Here is a 20,743-nt window from a genome sequence, read left to right on the forward strand (position 1 = left end):
GGGAGGGTGGGCTGGGGGGGGGGGAAGAACCAACCGAAAAGTACAGAACATTTAATTTAGGAAAAGGTTACTGGGGGGGGGGGTCTCGAGGGGAAGAAAATAAAAGAGGGGCAGGGAAAGGGAGAGGAAAAAAGGAAAAAAACCAAGTGAAAGGGCAGCCCTGGGAGCTGGGCGGCTGCTTCAGTACCGGGGGGGGAAGAAGGGGCGCTTGGGGGTGAAGAAGGGGGCCCCCCCCCTGCCGAAGGGCGGCCGGGGCCGTTTGAGGCTCTGGAAGGGGTCCCTGGCGCCGAAGGGCTCCCGCGGGCGGAACTCGGCGCGGGGGGTGCGGAGCAGGACGGAGCCGCGGCCCCCGGGGTCCCGGTGCGCGGGGGGGCCCAGCCCGCGCCCCGCCCCCAGCTGCTCGCGGGGCAGGGGGCTCGGCCCCGCGGGGTCGCGCGAGCGGGGCAGGGGGTCCCGCGGCTGCGCCCCCCCGAAGTGCTCCTTCAGCGTCCCTGGCAGCGTACCGTGCTCCTTGGGGAAGGCGCCGGCGCCGTGCTCCAGGGGGGGCGGCGCGGGGAACGGGACCCCGCCGTGCTCCCCGGCCGGCGGCGGCTGCGCGGGGAAGGGCACCCCGGAGTGCTCCCCGGGCACGGGGGGCGGCGGGGGCGTGGGGAACGGGACCCCCGCGTGCTCCACCGAGGGGGGCGGGGGGACGCCGTGGGGCAGCGGCAGCGGGGCGGGGGTCTCCTTGGAGAAGGGGTTGGCGTGATCCACCGACGGCAGGCGCGGGGGCACCGCGTGATCCCGCGGGAAGAGGCTGCCGTGGTCCTTGGGGGGGGCGGGCGGGGGCACGGCGGGCGGCCCCACGGGGTCCCGCGGGAAGGGGGTCCCGTGCTCCAGGGGCGGCGGCGCGAGGGGCGGCGGCGCCAGGTGGTGCTCGAAGGCGGGGCTGAAGTTGTTCGTTCGGAAGTTGTTGACGCTCTCCGGGAAGGGCGGCACGTGCTCCTTGTAGGGCGCCGGGAAGCCGCCCATGCCGGGCAGCTCCGAGGAGCCCGAGGGGCCGTTGTCGAAGGCGCTCCCGCCGCCGCTCAGCTCGAACCAGCCCGCCCGGCTCCCCTCGCGCCCGTGGCCCCGGCTGCCCTTGCCCAGCACCCGGATGGACTCCACGGTCTGGATGGGCTCCCCCGACATGCCCCGGCTCGAGGCGTTGTGGTAGCCCAGCGTCTCGATGGGGGCCCCCTTCTCCTCGGTGCTGTCGGGCAGGTCCAGGCAGGAGGAGGACACGCGGGTCTCGATGCGATAGTGCTCCTCGGGAGGCTGCGGGTCCTTGGTGGCCCCGGACAAGCTCCCGCCCTCGCCGGAGCTGCTTTTGGGAATCTGCCCAAAGTGCTTCTCCTCGGAGGGCTTCCGGGAGGCGTTTTTGAGCATGTTCTTGAACTCGATGGTGGAGGTGGTGGAGATGGAAGAGCCCATGGGTTTGTCCCCGCCCGCTGCGGGCGCTCGGCCGGCAGGGCTGGGGAGGGTGTTCTGGGAGGAGAAGAGCGAGCGGTGGGGAAGCGCGTGGGGCGAGTCCGGGTATTGCTTCTGCGGGAGCCCGGGCTTGGGCAGGGTGTTGTGGTTGGAGTCCGGCGTGAAGAACACGTCGTTCTTGCTGGGCGACGGGGACCCGTCCGAGGCCGAGTCCTTCCCCCGGCGGCCGTAGCTCCCGAACATCCCCGGGGACGAGGCCAGCGGGTCGCAGCCCTCGCTCTGATCCAGGATAGACCTCATGGAGGGGGGGAAGGACGGCTTCACGCCGAACTCCTGCGACCTCTGGCCGTAGCTGGACAGCACCGGCTGGTACTCCGCTGACTCCGGGAGTTTGCTCGATTTTAGGATAGACTTGACGGGCTTCTTCTCCAGGTTCAGCATGGCCGAGGGCGGCGGCCCGGAGTAGTCGAAGTCACGGTAATCCTCGTCTTCTTGGAAAGACGTGTCTGGGTAGAACTTCTCCTGGGAGGAGTCCATCAAAGAGGAGGGAATCTCCCTGCTGTCCGCAGGCGGCTTGTACAGCCCGGCCGGAGACTCTCTGCCGAGGCCGAAGGGCCGGTAGCCGTGCATGGAACTGGGAAGTTCTTGGGAATATCCATCATCCCGGCCCTGCAGAGGCGACCTCGTGCTGCTGGGAGTAGAAGAACCAGGGCTCATGATTTTTGACAGCAGGGAGATCGTGTCCACGTTGCTCGATGTCGGCTTATCCATCATCTCGTCCTGGGTGGGTGTCCCGCTCCGCTCGTCCCGCACCGGCGTCCCGTCCACATTGTCCATGGAAGTGCTGGTGGGACCACGCTGGAAGTCAGAGGTGTGACTCTCCGTTGCCATGCTGGACCCCAAGCTGCTGAGGATGGGAATATTCAAGTTCAGGCCACTGAAGCCAGGGTTTCCCTTCAGGAAATTGTGTATCTTCATCTCCAGGCTGGGAGAAGGGGGTTCTGATTCCAGCTTGGCTTTTGAAATTTCGGAGGACTGACCCAGTGGGGTTTCTGTTGGCAAAAGGGAAGAAGGACTGGTAGGGTGGGAACTGGAAAATCCCAGGGAATTGGTTGGTGGTTTAAAACTGGAGCTTGACAGCGCTGGGGTGTGTCCAATGGGAGCCTTATTGACTGAAGTGGAGGAAACCTCTGCGGTGGATGAGTTTGGAGAATAACCAAAGCTTTTGGATATAAAGGACTGTGGATTGGAAGGAACATTCCTCCCCTTCATGCTGGGCACAGTTGTGTTGGCTGGTGATGCCGAAGTGCTCTGGGAGGCGGGTTCGCCCGACTGGACGGTGTTTCCAGCCACACTCTGCAGCAGGGATGACAAACCTGGAAGACAGAACTACATCAGGAACTCTGGAGAGGCAAATCTCCCTGAGCTGCTTCCAAGGGAAAGGCTCCCCTGTTTCCACTGTGGATGGCGTTCCCTAACACCTCCCCCACGCTCCAGCCAGGAAAAGGACTGGATTGTGCTGTGTTGACATTAGCACCCAGCGAGGTGCAACCTCCTGCCAGAGGCTCAGATTGATCTACAAATATAAATTACTCCATCGGGTCAGTTGGGCAAGAACCTGTCCTGGTCTGCAGCCAGGTGTGTGAAACCTGCCCTGCTGGCCAGGTGACCCGTGCAAGGTGCCAGATTAGGAGCAGAATCTCTGGGAGCTTTGTGCACACGGAAAACACGGAGACCTCTTGGTCTCCTGTCCCGTTCAGGGGCCTCACATGGAGTGTTCTGGGTACGTGCACTTCGGTCACGGCACAAGCAGGAGGAAGCACAGAGAAGTGACAGAACTCACTGGTCCATGACACGTGTGCTACCTGAGAAAGACCATCTGCACGTGCCACAGGTGTAAAACATTCCAAGGAAGTTTTTCTCCCTCTGTTTTCACTTCAGGACAGGCAGAACAGCACGTTTCAGCCCGGCACCTTTGAACCCACCAGCCCTTGCCCAACACCCATGGCAGTACCTTGCAGTGCCGGCGCCGTCTGGGTCTGGGTTTTGGAGAGAGCCGACAAAATGCTTTCCGGAGTTATCTCCACTTTGGAGAGAATGTTTGCTAATGGATTCGAAGGAGCAGACGGAGTCCCCAGGACAGGAGTCTTCAGGCCACTGGTGAGAGCTGTGGGGCTGGCCGGGGTCCCCGGAGAGGGTCTGGAGGCAGGGCTCACACCTGGGACGGGAGCACACACCACTCACCTGAGCTGCCCTGCTAACCCAAGCGCTTCTGGCTCAGGTTTTCCACACACACCACTGAGCTCAGGAAGCCGACAGCGTGTGCCAGAGACCGAGCCAGAGCTCAGACAGCAGGAACTCACTCGTGTTTATTTTGAGACAATTAAAGCTCTAAACAATCACCCCGCTGTGCCAGCACCAGTGCCCAAGGCCTGGCTCAGGACTCACCTGTGCTCTTCATCACCGACGTCAAACTGCTCAGGATGGAGCTGATCTTGGCCAGGTCCACGTTGGCCAGGTTGGGCAGGGCCAGCGCCGGTGCCGGCGGGACGGGCACCGCGCTCGCCGCCTTCGGAGCCGGAGGGGTCGGGGCCGGCGTTGTCACCGTCCCTGAGGCCGTGGCGGCCGCGGTGGCCACTGGGACTGCTTTGGGGACACTCTCAGTCTTGGCAGGTGCCGGGGCTGGAGCAGCCTGTTTGTCCTTCCTCTCCTCCACTGCAGCACAGAGGGGGGAACAAGAGCAGAACTGTCACTCCTGGAATGACTCGGGGCACATCAGCTCCGATTCCCACTGATGTCAAAACACCCTGGATGGGTGGTTTGGGAGACGGGAACAATCCCGGCGGGACTGGGACTTCCCTGCTTGTGTCAAACCCAACAGCCCCATCCCACAGCCCAGCACAGGGTCTGTGCCTCCTCCACATCCCAAATGAGGCTGAGAAGGGCTGGTTTGTCCCGGAATTCCCACAAGACAATCCCTGCTGCTCCCGCAGGACGTACCAATGATTTTGGACGTGTCGTCCTCCACGTCAGAGAGCTCCATGTCCTCCACATCCCGATTATCTGTCGCAGGCTCTGGAGTGACCATCTTGCGGCCTCCAGCTGCCGGGGAGCGGGTGTTGTTCTCCTCCCCCATCCCCTGGAAAGGGGACTCGGAGCCTGTCGGAGACGGGGCGTCCATGCTGGGAGAAGGGACAGGAGACTCCTCGGGATCGGGAAGTGTTGCTTTCAGCTGGTCCAGCTTTTTCTTCAGATTGCTCACTCGATTAGCAAATGTTTTATAGGCCTAAGGAAGGAAGGACATCGGACTGGGGATCATTCATGCCTCAATCACTTCCCTAAGGAAGCAGCACACACCTCAAGAAAATCACTTCCAATTCCCTGGACCCTGCAGCGGTGAGAACTCGGCTTGTCCATGTGACAGAGAAACAACCCCAAAAAAAGAAGATAAAACCTTTTTCCAGTGACTTGGAAGAATTTTCATAAACCCCCAGGCTTCTAACAAACACGCTCTGCCTGTTTGGGGGGGTTCCAGGAGGGTCTGGGGGGGGATTTGGTTATTTTTCCAACTCTTTACTGAATTCTTCATTTCTTTGCTCATCTAGTCCCCACGTGTATCACAAGCTTCCAGAGTTCAGGATTTGTCACACTAACTGTAATTTTGCCTTGCTTATGAATCCAGGGGGGGCTCAAAATTCCAGCAACACACACGAATCAAGCATCCAACTGGATTTTTGGAGCATCTCCTTGCCTTGCCTGACACCTCAACTCTGCTCTCTTTGGAAACCACCTGTGCAACAGTCCCACGAACTTTTTAATTTGTGAATAGAGAGATGAGGCATTTTCCAGCCTCTGAGGGGCTCAGTGAACACAGGAAGATGCTGTTCTACCTGCAGAGGGTCAAGGAAAGGTTCACTTACATTCGCTACCACCTTGACTTCCTTGTACTGCGCCTCGTAGAAGATCCCGGCGTTCTCCAGCGCCTCGGTGAGCGAGGGGCCGTTCTTCACCTGCTTGTCCAGGCCATTCACAAACTCCTCCAGCTTTGAACTCGCTTCCTCAAACTCCTTGGAGAACTTCTTCCCTCCCGTTTTATCTGCAGGGAGATGGACACCACAAGAATGAGCTGCCAGCTGCCAAACCAGAGCGTGACCTCAAAGGCAGGAGCTGGGACAGCAGATCCACACCCTCCCAGACCACCCCAGTGATCCACTGGGACCAAGGAGGAGGCCTTCTCTAGCACTGCATGTTGGTTTTCAGCTAGTCCTTAGCTCTGTCTGAGCTCGGGATCTGCAGGTTTCCACAAAAACTCGAACTAACCAAGACTTTTGGCTCAAGATTGGTGGTTCTTAACCCCGCTCCGAAATTCTGGCATTTTTCCAGCCATGCTCTGATTTCTGGCCTAGGGCTCAACAGAAGTGAGGAGCTCCCACGACTCCCTCGGGGCTTTACCTTTCAAGCACTTGAGTGTCTCAGTGCTGCAAACATCCACCCTCATGGTGGAAAGCTGCTTCTCCTTCAGCTCTATCTGGTCTTCCGAGCGCTTGTACAACAGCAGCTCATCAATGAGGGACTGGGGCTGGGAAAAAAAAAATCAAACAGGAAAAGCATCCTCATCACATTCCAGGCAAGAGAAGCCCTGAACAGCACAGCCCTGCCTCCGCTCTGGCTCCAGGCCGCTTCCAAGTGAGAGCTAACGCAGGAACCATGTGGATCTCTGGGTTTTTGACCGCAAATCTCACAGATCAGCAAAGCTGGGTTCAGGCAGGGGCTGCAGTTTCCCAAGTCTCCTGGCTGTCATGGTTAAGAGCGGGGACAGGCCTGTTTTATTTATTCCCTTTTTTCACTCCACGGGGGTCTGTGCATTTCATCAACAGGCCCTGCTCTGTCAGGGGATCAAATTTTGCTGAATTTCTTGCCACCAACTCCTCAGCCACCTCAAACTCCCCTTCACGAGGACGACCTGAGCGTGACCAGCCCTCCCTGTGGGTGTCACTCAGCCCCTCAGGCACAGGCAGCTCTTGGGCTTGGGGTCACCCTGCAAACCCCCAGGGTGGGGGTTAGTGCCCGTAGGTCACTTCCACTCGCAGACTTACTCGGAATTCGGCGACAATCTTGGACTTCAGAGCAGCTTTCGGGTTGGTGGACGCTGCGGGGATAAAGGAAAAACGTGAAGAAATGAAGGATCCACGTCCTGATGGAAAGTCAGTCCCAAAAGGAAGGCAGTCTAGTGAGAGATACTCTGAGGTAACTCAGGACAGACGTGCAGGTGGCAGTCACCCACCACATCCTCCCCTCCATGCAGGGGTCCCTCCTCGCTCCGGGTTCCCCCGGCAGCTCGCGGGGACACGGACACGCGCAGCCGGGTCGGGACCGAGGCCAACAAGTGACAACTGCTGCTCTTGGGTTTTGGTTTTTAACATGCTCTCAACACTTCCCGGGCACAGGTTTTCCTCGGGAAGACAAGTCTCTGCAAGGGTCCATCTAACGGCCTTATCCGAGGATTTACAGCTCTCTACAAGGAAGGGAATGTTATTCCCTCAGTGCCACACCTGGAGCTGACACGGAGCCCTGGTTTCCTGGGGGCAGGGTCTCCCTTGGGTACTTCCCAGGTCTGACCATGCTCAGAGCCTTAACAACTGTCACCTCTCTGTGCTGACACCTGGTTACAGAGCGGGGGGATGAGTCCCGCTGGCAAGAGACACCAAATCCATCAGATTCTGGACCAAACAGGAGAAACAGCTGATGAGAAGCAAAGTGCTAAACCCTCCATCCATGCTGGACACAGCCCAGTTCTGTCTGGGAATGCAGCTTGTGGTGTTCAGTAATAAACAGTTCCAAACTCTGGTGACCTTGCTGATGTCCCACACGTCACACCTGATGTGCCACCACCTCGCCGTGGGGACCGCTCAGGGCTCTGGTGCACGGTGAGATCACTAAGGTCAGTTTATTAGAAATTCTCTCCTGGGCAGTTGGACTCCCACGTCCTGTCCCTGCACTCCCAGCTCCGAGTTCCTGGCTCCCAGCCCAGCCTGCTGGGACAGGTGTGTTCCTGAGCACGAGGGGAATGTCCACCTTCTGCTTCTCTCTGTCTTCTCTCCAGCTCTGACCAGTCTAACACCACTTTCCAGGAGGTTCCACCAGCTCCTTCCTCTCCTGTCTGCAACCTCTGCTCTCCTATCTTGTTTTTGTCTCACTTCTTTCCTTTACAAAGTGGTTTTGTGCCAACACCTCCTCGGTGTGCACATCTCAGGGCCTTCCTTGGCCCAGGTGCTCTGCCCTCAGCCTTCCTTCTGCTCCTCAAGCAGCCAATTTCTATATTAGTGCACAGAGTTCACAGTGGTTCCTTACTTTGTGATTTCTTCCACGGCTTATTCGGTTTGTTCAGAGACTCTTTCAGCTGCTTCTGAGTTTTGAAAGTGGTACCTGGAAAAACATTTCATTTTTGGCAGTCTGGCATTACGGGATCCCTGTCAGAATCTGGTTTTTGGTGCCGTATGGTTGCACGGTGGAAGAGTGAACAGAAATTTGTTTTAAAATACCTCGACCAACTTCCTTAGAGGAGCTGCTGGATGCCCAAGAGAACCTCAGTTTACTCAGGAATGCAGCAACCTGGGGGTGGTCTGCCATTTTTAAATCAAGTTTCTGTTTGCCCTTACGCTACAGACAGTTCAAAAATCACAGTAAAAAAGGAAAAACACAAGCAATCTAAAAATCAAACTCTTTAGGGGAGGCTGTAATGGAGTCAACATTCAACAGGCAAGGGGTGCACGTTGGCAGAACAGCCACAATACCTGATTTACCTGGAACCTCAAATACCTTTGTTTTCAAGTTACAGAAATTGGAGATTTCAGACCATATGCACAAACTTCACTTCTCAGCATGCAACACCCAGCTGGAGCCTTTCCTCATGCCACAGCCTGACCAGAGACCCCACCTTCCTCCTGCTGTGACCTCAGACCTCGCCTGAGGGTCTCCTGAGCACCTTTAGCTCTCAATGATGTGAGTAAAGACGAAACCTGGACTAATTTCCTTCAAGTACTTGAGTACTGGCTAATCCCTGGGTTTAACCGGCTCTTTTCTAAGGGCTCGAGGACTCTTCACCCTCCAGCTTTGCTTCTGCCTCTTGCTGCCCCACAAATACTTAAGTGAAAACAACCTATGGCTGAACAGGACTCAGAGGCAGAGCCAGGGCACCCTGGTCAGGATGTGCAGGAGCACTCCAGCCTCACGCCCTGTTTGCTCCCAGCTGGAGCAGTTCCAGCCCATGTGGAAGGATTCACAGCTGCCTTCGGACAGGTACAGACGAGGCGAAGCAGGAGAACCCAGCACTGCTCACGTACCACACCTGGCTACCTTCCAGCCTGTGCCAGGCACAAATGCCCCTCATCCTCCTCAGTGACCCCAGACTGCTTCCACAACCTCAGCGAGCTCACGTGTCGGTTTGGAAGGTGAGAAATACAAAGGGTAAGTGACTTACTCAGAGCTTCTTTCAGTGCCAGAATGGTTTCCTCGGGGTACACGTTTCTGTCCTCCCAGATCTTGAAGATTCTTTCGATGGATTTGGAAACGGAGGGATCCCTGGAAGACAAGAGCACAGTGGGTTCTCTCTGCACGTGGGTGTTGGTGCAAGGCTTCCCTCACACCCCTTCACGTGACAATTTGACCCACACCAGCCCCCTGTGCAGACCAAAGCCCAGCTCACTCCCAGCCCACTCCGGGAGAGAAGCGCAAACACAGAGTTGTTCAAACAAAATCCCTGAAGTCCTGCTGACGTTTCTAGAGAGTCTCAGATGTCAGAAGAAAGATCCCCACTTTCTGAGCCATTCAGCCTTCCCGCCCCCCGACAGTTCGTTACTCACTTCACTAACGAGGCGGCCTCGGGAAGCACCTCCGCGAAGGTGTCCCGGAAGACAATGGCATTTTTCCTCTTGCAGTTCTGTATGACATCATTGGCCAAGTAAAAAAGGTTCAGCCGATGAGGAAAGGCAGCTGAGGACAAAAGAAAACTCAGATTCAGCATCAGCCAGAAGTATCCCATCAGCTCTGCTTTGATCCCCACATTTCAGTGCTGCTTTTGGGACTGTTTCAGCGTTCCCAAGGTCCAACGGGCAAAACAGGAGGTTAGAGAGGAAACCTTCCATTTACAAATAATTTCCAGATCTTCCCCAAAACCTCATGGCTCTCTTGGTTGCCAGGATTCCTGTCAGGAAGCTTAGCAACCTCCCTGGTCCAGAGCCCTGGGTGTGAGCTCATCCCTCACTCACAACCTGAAAAACCCCAAGCCAGCCATGGCAGCAACTCGGCCTCTGGCATCCAGAGCCAACCAGGAAGGAACCCAGGGTTCCCACAAACCCCAGTCTTGCCTTAGGAAAAGCCACTCCACAAGGATTTTCCAGCCAGCAGTCAGCTCATGCACTTTGACTGAAGGCTGACAATTAAATATCACTGTCCTTTCTGCTGCAGGAAGGTGGTCTGTGCCCACCGAGCCCACCCGAGCAGCATCGTGGCCCCCAAGCCCATCCAAGCAGGGTTCCCACCAGGAACATTCCAACCATGTGGGCTCTGCGTTCCCTTCCCAACACCAGGGAGAATTTACACGTGGTTTGTTCAAAAGGAAGATCCCCACAGGAGATCCTCCTCTGCAGGGAAGCGGAGCTGAGGACTCAGCAAAGGTTTAGCTCAGGTGGATCCTCAAATCCCCACGGGTTGATGTCCTTAAGCCTCCCCGAGCTCCTGCCAGGGGCACCGATGCTCCCGGCCCTGCTGAGCGTCCCCTCAAACCCAGGGGTGAGCAGGAAGCACCATCCAGCCCTGAACCTGGGACAGGCAGCCCTAGGGAAGTCCCTGCCCACACGGGAAGGGTGTGAGAGCTGAGCCAGGAGTCACCAACCACTGCCCCCGCCAGCTGCTCCCCCCCAGCCCCTGCTCCCACATCCCAGAAGGAGCTTTTCCAGCACAAACACGGCGGCCCAAGGACTCGTCCCCAGAAGCTGTTCCTCACAACCTGTGCCCCGAACGTGCTGACACGGCAGGTCGAGGTGGGTTTGCTGGAGCGAGGAATGCTCCGCTCTGCCCCGAGGGCTGGGAATCCAACCGGAGCTGGGCTGGCTCGCCTGGCTTCCCAAAACAGTCTGGAGCCAGCTTCCCCCAAAACACCAGCCTGGATAATCTCCCAGCAAATCAGCCCATTGGAATGGGGTTTCTGGGATTTAGTCAAACCAGCCCTCTGGTGCCAGTTGTCACCGGATGCTCCCTCCATCCCAGAGATGTTCCACCAGCAGAGAGCGAGGATTCCAGAGCTTAATAACATGAAACAGATTTCAAAGAACTACAAAGCTTTGATTCAAATGATCCAACATTTACACGGCAGGGAGGAACCTGGAGTGGAGCTCACGGAGCCCCACTCGCCCCATGGCCCAGCACCAAAGGCAGCCCCTGCCAGGGCAGAGCTGAGTCGGAGCCAAGAGTTATAAACCAAGGTACACCCAGAGCACCCAGGAGGAGAAATCCACGCTGGGCCCAGGACACAACAGGCTGTATCCAACAGGTCCTTTGTTACTCCAAGACTCCTCCGGGATTAAACCAGCAAGGAAACAGGGACAACAAACAGGGATCTGCAGAGCTGAGCCCGGCCCAGCCACCTCCTCCAGGCTGGGCCTTTGGGTTTCACAGCCTATGGGTGGGTCCCGTTCAACTCACACCTACACGCTCCCACCAGACCCTCCTCAGCACAAACGCTCTGATTCCCGTCAGGAACTTCCCTATGGCAGCAACCCCCTGCAGGAACATTCCCACTGGGAAGCTCCGGCTCGCTCGCAGGACAAGCCTTGGCTCCGAAGGGGGACGCCCAAGCCAACAGCAACGTGTGAAATACCAGCACTCCTGTTTTTCCTGGAAGGACCAAATTCTGTGTCCCAGGAGCCATGTCCCTCCAGGTTCACCTGCACTTGCTGTGACACCATCACTGAACTCCTCTGGTTGGGACAATGACGAGAACATGGAGAGGCTCTGGAGTTCCTGGGGCAGAGGACCATGAAGGGAAGAGCAGGAAAAAACCCCATGGAAGCAGGAACCAAATAATCAAGGGTCAGGGCACAGCAGCACCACAGCCACTGCCAAGGTTTGTCTTAGTGGGATAAGATGGTTAAGGAGGGACCTGGCTAAACAGGAGGGGTGTGGAGGTGAGATCCTTGTGAGGGCTGTGAAGGGAAATCTTAAAGGAATCCCACAAAATCCAACAGGAATTCCAGGCTGGTGCCAAGGGCTCAGGGCAGGAGCTGCCAGCCCAGCAGGGGACGGGAGCCAGGGCAGGATCAGGGCATGAAGGACCTGCAGGTGGGAACAGTTCAATGGCTTGGGAAGGGGGGAAGGAGTGATGGAAGAGAGGAGCCAGGATGGAGCTGTGAGAAGGGACACCATGTCCAGAGGAATCAGCACATCCCAAGGGGAGACAGGCTGGGTTTTGTTTGGAGTCTGTGAGCTCAGAGTGAGAGGGGGAAGAGCACCAAGGAATGTGTCCCAGGGACAAAGATTTCCAGGACAGGTGGCAGGGCCAGTAGGGCAGGAGAGTCCAGGGCCAGTGGGCTCCTGGGATCTCACCTTCCTCTCCTTAATCCCAGAGTATACCAACAAGAAAACAACCCAAAATCCAGGGAGAGGAGGGTTCTGTGCATTCTGCTGCAGGGCCCTGACAGAGAAACCTGACTACCCAAACTCTCCAAGAGGTTCAGCACACACCACATTGATGCTTTGGGATGGGAATGTTCTCTCTGTGTTCCCGCAGAGCAAAGCTTCCCTGAACTCCCATGACAACAGCCAAACCTTCCCACGGCAGCAGAGACAAGGCTGCTGTGCTGAGCCTCCTGCCAACACCAACCTTCCCCCTCCGGGGCACAAACCCCAGCCCTGGCACCCAAACTGTGCCCGTGCCAGGCTGCTCTGGCCGGGCAGGGGACAGTAACAGGCCCTGGCCCATGACCCGAAGGCAGCATCCCCCAACTCCCAAAGCAGAGCTTTTGGAGATCATGGACTCAGGAGGACGAAGGTGCCACCACTGAGGTGCAGACAGGTACTTTGTGTCCTTCCAAGTGTGACGAGGTGATGCTGATGGGATAAGGGGGGACGTTTTCAAAGTACAAGAGGAGAGATTTACACTAGATGTCAGGAAGGAATTCTCCCCTGTGATGGTGGGGAGGCCCCGGCACAGGTTGCCCAGAGAAGCTGTGGCTGCCTCATCCCCGGAAGCCTCCAAGACTAGTTTGGAGCAACCTGGACTAGTGGAAGGTGTCCCTGCCCATGGCAGGGGGTGGGACTGGATGGGGTTTAAGGTCCCTTCCCACCCCAGCTTTTCTGCAGCGCTGAGCACGACCCTGCTCAGCACCCACCGACCCCGGCGGTTCCTGAGCGCTCACAGAGCCCCCCCTCCCATCCGGCCCGCGACCCCCGTCCCCGCACTCACAGCGGCGCAGCCACTTCATCCAGTGGTACACGATGGTGCTGTGGTGCCGCTTGTTCTCCAGGCACCACGAGGAGAGGCCCTGGATGGACTCCATCGTGTTGGTCACCGCCTGCAGCTTCCTGTCGAGCGAGGCCTCGAGCGCGCCGGCCGCGGACGAGGCGGCGGCGGCCGAGGAGGAGGAGGAGGAGGCCCGGCCGCCGCCTCCGCCGCCCGCCGCCATCTTCCCGCGCTGCTCACGGCCGGGCCGCGCGCGGGGGGCGGCGGGGCGGCGCTCCCGCTCCGGCCGGAGGGGCCTCGGGGCGCGGCGGCGCCTCACGGGGGCCCGGCGGGGCCCGTGGGGAGCGCGGTGCCGGAGGCGGTGCCGGCCCGGAGGAAAAGGGGGTGGTGGTGGCGGTGGTGAGGGGGGATCGCTGGGCCCGGCGGGGCGCGGGCGGTGGTTGGAGGCGGCGGGAGGCGGTGCCGGCGCGGGGGTTCGCGGTGCCCCCCGGGGGGCAGGGGGGGTTGCCCGGGCGGTACCGGAGGCGGTGCCGGGGCCCGAGGCGGTTCACGGCCCGGCCCCCCCCGCGCGCGCCGCCCGCCCCCCCGCCGCCATTTTGTGGCTCCCGCACACGGGCGTGCGCGCGCGGGCGCGCCCCGCCCCGCCCGGCAAGATGGCGGCCGCCCCTTCTCCCCATACCCCCGCCCTCAGAGCCCTCCCGCCTTCCCCGGCCGTGACGCGGGTGCAGAGCGCGGGCACTGCGCGGGTTCGAAAGCGCTGTTTATGGTGTGAAACACAGAATGAATTGGGGGGGAAAGGCCTCCGCGATCAGCGAGTCCAACCCGTCACCGATCCTCACCTTGTCCCCCAGCCCAGAGCACTGAGGGCCACGTCCAGTTGTCCCTTGGGAACTCCAGGGGTGGGGACTCCACACCACCTCCCTGGGCAGCCACTTCCAAGGCCTGACCACCCTTTGCAGGAGGAAATTCCTCCTCACGTTCACCCTGATCCTGCCCTAGCACAGCTTAAGACCATGTCCTTATCATGGAAGAGAAGCGAAATCTGCCCCTCACAGCCACCCCCGAGAGCCTTCCTGTTCCCTCACAAGCCACCTGAACAGACCCCTCACCCTCAGCAAAGCCAAAGGGCAGGGGCGACAACACTCTTTTCCCCCTTTACTCTGAAACACCGCCACGGCGATTTGTTTTAAAAAATATGTCTTTAATGGGTGTGCTGAGGAGAGCGAGGGCGGGGATCTGTCTGGCTCAGGGGGGCTGTGGGGCAGGAGGGGCCGCGGGACCCCGCAGGGCTCAGTCCGTGGACTCGAGCACGGACTCGCTGAGCGCCAGGTCCCAGTAGTGCTCGGCGCTGTGCTTCTTGAAGTGCTCCCGCGCCATGTTCTCCGTGGGGCACTGCTTGAACTTCATCTCGCCGAAGCTGCGCTCCTTCGCCGTGCCCTGGCGCGAGAGAAGGGGTGACGTCCCACCCGGGTCCCCACCCGCCGCGGTGGGGGACACGGCAACACACGTTTTGTCCGGCTACGGCTCAAGGAGAGTCGGAGCAGCGGGTCTGTCCCAGCCCCCGGATGGAACCACCCCCAGGACTCACCTCCCAAACCAGAGAGCATTTGTTTGTTTTCTTAACGGACTCCTCATCAGACTCATCATCATCTGGGAAAAAAACCCACCAATAGAGCCCATTTAGCCCCAAAAGTAGAGGCAGAGTGGGAACCCCCCACACAACCCCCCTGCACTATCACTCACCCTCTCCCTTCGTGTTTGACGTCTGCTCGTCCCACTTTATTCGATGAAGCATAAGACGTTTGAATTTCTTCTGTGCTTTCGGGCCTGGGGAAGAATCGAGACTCAAAGTTCACCAAAAATCCCTTAACCTGCAGTTCTCAGAGGTTCCCTTCCACATGGAGTGGATTACTGCACCCTGCAGACAGTGCTAACCCCGTAATTAAGGGAGTTTCTAATAGCCTCCTCACTTCCTTGTCCTTCCCTAACCCTCCATCACCAATTTCCACAGTAATTCCTGCTGGAGGCAAGCTCTGGAATGACCTCTCACCTCCTTCTACCACCACCACGTTGACATCTTTGTGCAGGACCACCACGCCTGTGAGGTAAAGCTGCCCTGCGTTCGCCTCGATTTTGAATTTTTTTGCTGGATTGCTCAAGTTTCGGACCCTGAGGAAAAGATTTAAAAAAAAAAAAATAATCAAATATTTGTGGAAACCCAGAATTATTATCCCACCCCTGAGAGCTCCTCCTCTGCCTCATCCGGACCCAGAGAGAGATCTCATCTGAACACAGCTCCCTGAGCTCACCCACCTGTAGACAGCTATGTGAACTCCCTGGGAGACGTCTTCCTTGAGCTTTTTCACCTTCTTGGCTTTCCGCTGCTCCGCCGTGAGCTTCCTCGCCGCGTTCGCCTCCTCGTGAGCTCTGCAAGCGAAGGGGCAGCACTGAGGGAAAGGCAGCCCAGGGCGTCCCAACACGGATCCTTCTCTTCCCAAGCAATCCCTGATTATTATTGTCTGGAGAAACTGTGGCTGCCACATCCCTGGAAGTGCTCAAGGCCAGGTTGGACGGGGCTTGGAGCAGCCTGGTCTAGTGGGAGGTGTCCCTGCCCATGGCAGGGGGTGGGACTGGATGGGCTTTAAGGTCCCTCCCAATCCAAACCATTCCATGATCCACAGACCCCAAAATCCACAGATCACAAAGCAGCTGCAACTCTCTGCCTGAATGAGAGGCTTTTTTAATCCAGTCACTAGTCCAAGTCATCCTTGGGCTCTTCCCTGGAAACATTCCTTAGTAACAACTGCAATGGGAATCATCATTGTGGGAAAACTCATTGACTTCAGGGCCTGGGACCCCACTTCCCTGGAAGGGCTGATTCCTGGGATCCAGTTTCCCCTGGACCAGGGGGGTCCTAAACACAACACCAGCACTAAATCCATCCAAAAATGTCCCAAAACCCAGTACAAGGTGCCACCTACTTCTGTCTCTTGGCCATCTGTGCTCGGACGTGAGCCTCCACCTTCGTCGGGTCCTGGACGGCTTCCGTGCCCAGCACCCGCATCAGGTTGGAAATCCTCACTGCAAGGGAATGGGAGAGCTCCCATTGGACACAGGAATGGGACAGGGGCTGGGAGAGCTCCCAGCAGACATGGGAAAGGGACTGGGAGGGCTCCCATCAGACACAGGAAAGGAAGAGGGTCTGGGAGAGGCTCTGTTTGGAGAAAGGAACAGAAGAGGGGCCATGAGAGTCTCTTGTTGGGACACCAGAACAGGAGAGGGGCTGGGAAGGCTCCCACTGGACACAAGAATGGGACAGGAGCCGGGAGAGGCTCCTGCAGGACACAGGAATGGGAAAGGAGCCGGGAGAGGCTCCTGCAGGACACCTTTTTGCTCACAAACCCATGCCCAGGTGGGTCTCCCGTCCCTCCAGCACACAGCTCCATGCAATCCCTGTGCTGAGGTGGTGCTGCCTGCAGCATTCCCAACACATCCCTGCCCAGCCAGGGCCAGGGCTGCCGCTCACCTTTGGGCTCTGGCGGTGGCATCAGGCCCAGCCTGACCTTCTCCTGCAGCTCCTTCTGGGCCTCTCGCCGCGTCTGGCGCCGTAGTTTCTTCTGCTCCTTCTTTGTTAAATACACGCCCAGGGTCACAGGGGTGTCACTGTCCACTGCATGGAAACGGGATCGTCAGGAATGTGCTCCGGGGGAGCCGAGGGGACACTGGCAGTGCCACGCAGGGGCTGTCCCGGGCTCCCCCTGCCAGAGGTTGGGTCTGGTTTAACAGCCAAACCTCCCGAGCTGAGGCCGTACCGGGGGGGTTGAGCTGGGCCGGGTGCTCCACCAGGTTTGTGATGCCAAAGTACTCGTCTCTCTTGGAGGACGTCCCGCCTTTTCTAGAGAGGAGACAGTTGGGTGTCACAGCAGAATTCCCAGCCCGAATTCCTGCATGAATTCTGACCCAGAGCCCGATGGGCTGGAGGAGACCCTCAGTGTGAACGTGCAGGTGTCTCCCCAGCGGGACATCCGCCCACATTTCAGGGTCTGGAGACAGGTCCCCACATCTACCGTGGACAGGACTTGCACGGAATGGTCATGAAACAAAACCAAACCTCAGCTTTGGGCCACAAAATCCCTCCAACCCCATGGCAGCTCCCTACAACAACCCCCTGAGAGACTCTGGGAGCAAACCCAGTGCCCACCTGGATCTCGGAGATGAGAGCTGGAATTCAGTGCTCAAGCAGGAGCCTCTGGCCCAATTTCCCACAGACCCACCGTGTTTCCCCTGAGCAGCTCCCAGAGCTCCTCCTGCAGCAGAACCACCAACACCTGGGAATACTCACAAATCCAGGCCGTTGGGGATGATGTAGGAGTCCCACCACTCGATCTCCGGGATCTCCCCCTCCTTCAGCTCCTTCTTAGGGGTGATCAGAGCCAACTTGGTGGAGGTGTGAATCCCAGTTTTCCTGGCAGCCTGGGAGATCTCTGCCTGCAGCTTTTCTAGCTGAGCCTGAGAACAAGGAGGAGGAAAATGGCACAGGAAGGTCATTCCAGAACAGCGGAACCTTCAGGAACAGCTCAACATGGATCATGTACTGATTTATTTGGGTTTTTAAACAATCTGACAGAGACTGCAAGAGAAACCACACAGCACGTGATGGGGAAGGGAAGCTCCCAAACCTGCCAAAAGTCTGGTCTTATTCCTGAGCCTTTCAGGAGCATGGAACAATCCCAAAGCAAAGTCTCCCTACAGGGGTCATACCCCTGGACTTTTCTAATGAACCTCTTCTCTCTTCTTCTCCCCAAGAACTTGGGCATTTTACCAAAATTCCTTTAAATCTCCACCTCTCAGCCAGAGAAGGATCTGTTCTCTTGGCAACTTTAAATCTTTTGACAAAAACAGAGATTTTTGTCTTTCACAGGGTGAAGACAGCAGTGAGAAAACCCCTTGCACACGCCTGTGCTCACCTGGGCACCCACCATTCCAAAAACGGGGTTTTTAAGGGAAAAGCTTCAGGTGACTTCACTTGAAAACTCCTAAGCCAAAAGCCACCCCGGCTCCCTCCCCACCCCAGGAGAGGAGAACCCCTCTCCTGCCCGTGCAGGGCGAGACCTCCAATACCTTCGTTCGCAACCTCTGGGCAATCTTCTCAAATTTGCCTTTTTCATGGAACTTGAAGGTGCGTTTCTGCCGCTGGGCCGGGGTTATGGAGACCCGGGGGTCAAAGTACGTGTTGGACTCCATGTCCTCCGAGGGCTTTTCCTTGAGCTGCTGCTTGAACTGCTCCCTCTTCACAGCCCGGATGTTGGCTTTGAGGGTGGGCATGCGGTGGGTCAGCTCGATCTCCTTCCCGGTCGCGTCCACCGTCCGGCCCTGCTCGTCCAGGATCAGCGGCGTGGGCTTCGTCTGGTCCTTCAGCTCCACCTTCCTGCGGGCAGGACGAGACACACTGCGTTAAAAGGTGAATACAGCATTCATTCAAAGGAAATCTCAGTTTATTTCCACGGCTTCCGTATTTTTACAGCTCATCCAAGTGACTCCAACCTCGTGTGCACAGGTTGGGAGTGTTGCCCAAGGAGGAGAAACCTCCATTTCACCTCTTTAATACAAAATTTATCCCTTCAGCAGCCATTAAGGCCATTGCTGGGGAACCAACAGCACTGGGGAAACCTTTGGCCACCCCTGCCCGGCGCTGGGTACTCACGGCGGCGCGATGCCCATGGCGTGCAGGTTGGCCAAGCCCACCATGTTGGCGTTGCCAATGAGCCCTGGTTTCAGGGCCAGCTGGGCCTGGATCCGGGCCTGCAGCTCCGCAGCTTTCCGGGCCTTCTCGATGGCATCGTTCATGAAGGTGGCTGCCTGCGAGGGCTGGATCGTGTTGCCGATGGGGAGACGTTCCGACTGCGACGAGGAGGAAATTTTTGGCTGTTGGCAGAGAAGGGAGTTTTGCTCTGAGCCTGTTCCAGCACACCCAGGCCAACAGGCTGCAGCTGGAACAGGGACCACGGGCCGTGTGGGCTTTGCCCCTTGCTCCCAGGAGGTACCTGTGGTGTGGGAGGACTGATGAAACTCAGCTGCTTTTTCCTCTCCTCGATCTGCCGGGTGGCTGCCTCCATCATCTGCTTGATCTGGGGAGGAAAAACACACACAGTGAGTCTTTCTTTGCTGTTGGCAAAGGGATGTGAGTTAGGACAAAGACTGAACCACGCTGGCATTCGGGATCTCAGGCCCAGCTGGACTGACCTGCAGCTTGGTCAGCATCCCCGGGCTCTCCGACGGCGGGCCTGGGATGACCTCAGGCTCATCCTCAACCTCCTCGAACCGCGGTATCCGCCGCTTCTTGACACCAGAGGATTCCTTGGATACCTCAGAGTCATCACCAAACACATCCTAATGGAAAGACAAAGGAGAAAAGCGTGGTTAGAACGGAGTGTTCTCCTCACGGGCCGGGATTTGAGGTGAGAAACCAGCACGTGGCTCAGCTCCGGCTCCGAGGGGCACAACTCCAGGGTGGCACTGCAGGCTGAGCCCACGCTGAGCCCCTGCCCTGGGCCCCCAGCAGAGAAACATCAATGACGTCCATGCAAGAGCAGGAGGGACAGGAGGCATCGCAGGGACCCGCCTGTGCGACAGCCACCACCTTCCCTCGCGTGCTCAGAGGTGGCTTTTGGCACTGAGCACATTTAAGGTCTCAGCAACACTGAAAGATGGAAAAAGCCTGCCCAGAGCTGACCTGACTGGGATAAAAAACATTTCCACGTCTTCCACCAACTTGAGAGGGTTTGGTGAAGGCATCTGAGCTGTCCTACCATGTCCTCCCCAACAGGAGGATGCTGCCCTGGACCCAGGGAGGGTTGGGACACCTGCAGCATTCCCTCAGGCTCTGAGCCGGGCCACTCCAGCTCGGATCCAAGGCTGGAGCTGCTCCAGAAAAGCAGAGCTCAGAGAGCACACGGAGCAGTGACCCCATTGAGGGGCTCCCAGCAGTGTGAGCTCCCAAAACAAAAGGCACGGCACGTTTTCCGTGCCAGTTTTCCGGCCAGGCCCAGCCCAGCTCCTGAGGCTGTGGCCATGGATTCCATCATCAGTGACTGGTTTGTGTGTGCAAACCTGGATCTGTCCGTGCCCTGGGCTACTGTAGTGTGTGTGTCAGGGTGTTATTTGAAAAGAAAATATACACACCGGTTGTAAGCGTTAGTTGCAATCCCTTCTTCACTACAACGGTTCGTATCCTACAAGGACACTTCCTCAGCCACACAGGTACTTCTTGGAAAACCTACAAGTTCAAGAGAAAGGACTTGCCCATAGTATAAAGTGTGGAAACCGTTCCGTTCAGTTCCTGACCTTCCCAAGCAATGACCTACCCCAGAGCGGCCCGCGGGGCGGGAAGCGGCCGAAGGCACCGGGAATGAATCCACTGCCCCACGGCACAGGAGCCAGGTGTGCCAGGACAAATCCCTCTCCACAGCCTGTGCCGGGGCGGGGGGAGTCAGTCTGGGAGTGCCACCATGGCCTGACCACCTCAGGGACCATCTCTGTTCCCACAGGGTCAGGACAGACCCAGGGTGTGATGGAAGAGCTCCAAGAAATGTGATTCCAGAGACAGGGGTGAGGATTTGGCAGGAGGGACACCTGTCCCTATGCCAGGAGCCAAGAGAAGAAGGATCAGTCTGTGCTGTCACTGCCCAGCCCGGCTTCTGGCTCACCTGGGAGCCAGAAACACCACCAGGGCTCAGGCCACACACCCCCACTGGGGAGGGGTCTCTGGCTGCATCCCCAGCCCAGCCCTGCTCCTGCTGCCAGCAACAGATCCCTCTGCCAGATCCCCTCTGCCAG

The 20,743-nt window shown here is 58.0% G+C and overlaps 2 protein-coding genes across 2 annotated transcripts in view; both read right to left on the reverse strand.

Moving 5' to 3' along the window:
• Positions 1 to 85: 85 nt before the first annotated feature.
• Positions 86 to 13,130, reverse strand: RPRD2 (regulation of nuclear pre-mRNA domain containing 2). The gene is made up of 11 exons (XM_017839584.1): positions 12,911 to 13,130; positions 9,312 to 9,441; positions 8,930 to 9,030; positions 7,801 to 7,875; positions 6,546 to 6,598; positions 5,902 to 6,028; positions 5,370 to 5,545; positions 4,450 to 4,735; positions 3,898 to 4,164; positions 3,464 to 3,667; positions 86 to 2,825 (listed from the first exon to the last, which is right to left on the reverse strand). The coding sequence occupies exons 1-11, from the start codon at positions 13,128 to 13,130 to the stop codon at positions 181 to 183; spliced, it is 4,284 nt and encodes a 1,427-aa protein (XP_017695073.1). The 3' UTR covers positions 86 to 180.
• A 957-nt stretch (positions 13,131 to 14,087) lies between these two features.
• PRPF3 (pre-mRNA processing factor 3) overlaps positions 14,088 to 20,743 on the reverse strand; it is a 9,111-nt gene continuing 2,455 nt past the window's right edge. The window contains exons 3-15 of the mRNA XM_017839585.1: positions 19,151 to 19,297; positions 18,952 to 19,035; positions 18,612 to 18,832; positions 18,029 to 18,335; positions 17,250 to 17,416; positions 16,720 to 16,802; positions 16,434 to 16,577; positions 15,889 to 15,988; positions 15,221 to 15,334; positions 14,958 to 15,076; positions 14,651 to 14,734; positions 14,496 to 14,557; positions 14,088 to 14,344 (exon numbers count right to left, since the gene is read on the reverse strand). Of these exons, the coding sequence (XP_017695074.1) occupies positions 14,198 to 14,344; positions 14,496 to 14,557; positions 14,651 to 14,734; positions 14,958 to 15,076; positions 15,221 to 15,334; positions 15,889 to 15,988; positions 16,434 to 16,577; positions 16,720 to 16,802; positions 17,250 to 17,416; positions 18,029 to 18,335; positions 18,612 to 18,832; positions 18,952 to 19,035; positions 19,151 to 19,297 (1,779 nt within the window). The 3' untranslated portion in view covers positions 14,088 to 14,197. The remainder of the gene's footprint in view (positions 14,345 to 14,495; positions 14,558 to 14,650; positions 14,735 to 14,957; positions 15,077 to 15,220; positions 15,335 to 15,888; positions 15,989 to 16,433; positions 16,578 to 16,719; positions 16,803 to 17,249; positions 17,417 to 18,028; positions 18,336 to 18,611; positions 18,833 to 18,951; positions 19,036 to 19,150; positions 19,298 to 20,743) is intronic.

The sequence above is a fragment of the Lepidothrix coronata genome, unplaced genomic scaffold (genome assembly GCF_001604755.1).
Source record: "Lepidothrix coronata isolate B3197 unplaced genomic scaffold, Lepidothrix_coronata-1.0 Scaffold439, whole genome shotgun sequence".
In the NCBI taxonomy this organism is placed as follows: domain Eukaryota; kingdom Metazoa; phylum Chordata; class Aves; order Passeriformes; family Pipridae; genus Lepidothrix; species Lepidothrix coronata.

Excerpts from the sequence above, each read along its gene's own strand:
- RPRD2 (XM_017839584.1), bottom strand. The coding sequence starts at position 13,130 with ATGGCGGCGGGCGGCGGAGGCGGCGGCCGGGCCTCCTCCTCCTCCTCC. Across the intron at positions 9,442-12,910 it reads GATGAAGTGGCTGCGCCGCT|CTGCCTTTCCTCATCGGCTG; the intron begins GTGAGTGCGGGG and ends TTTTGTCCTCAG. Across the intron at positions 4,736-5,369 it reads AAGTCAAGGTGGTAGCGAAT|GCCTATAAAACATTTGCTAA; the intron begins GTAAGTGAACCT and ends TTCCTTCCTTAG.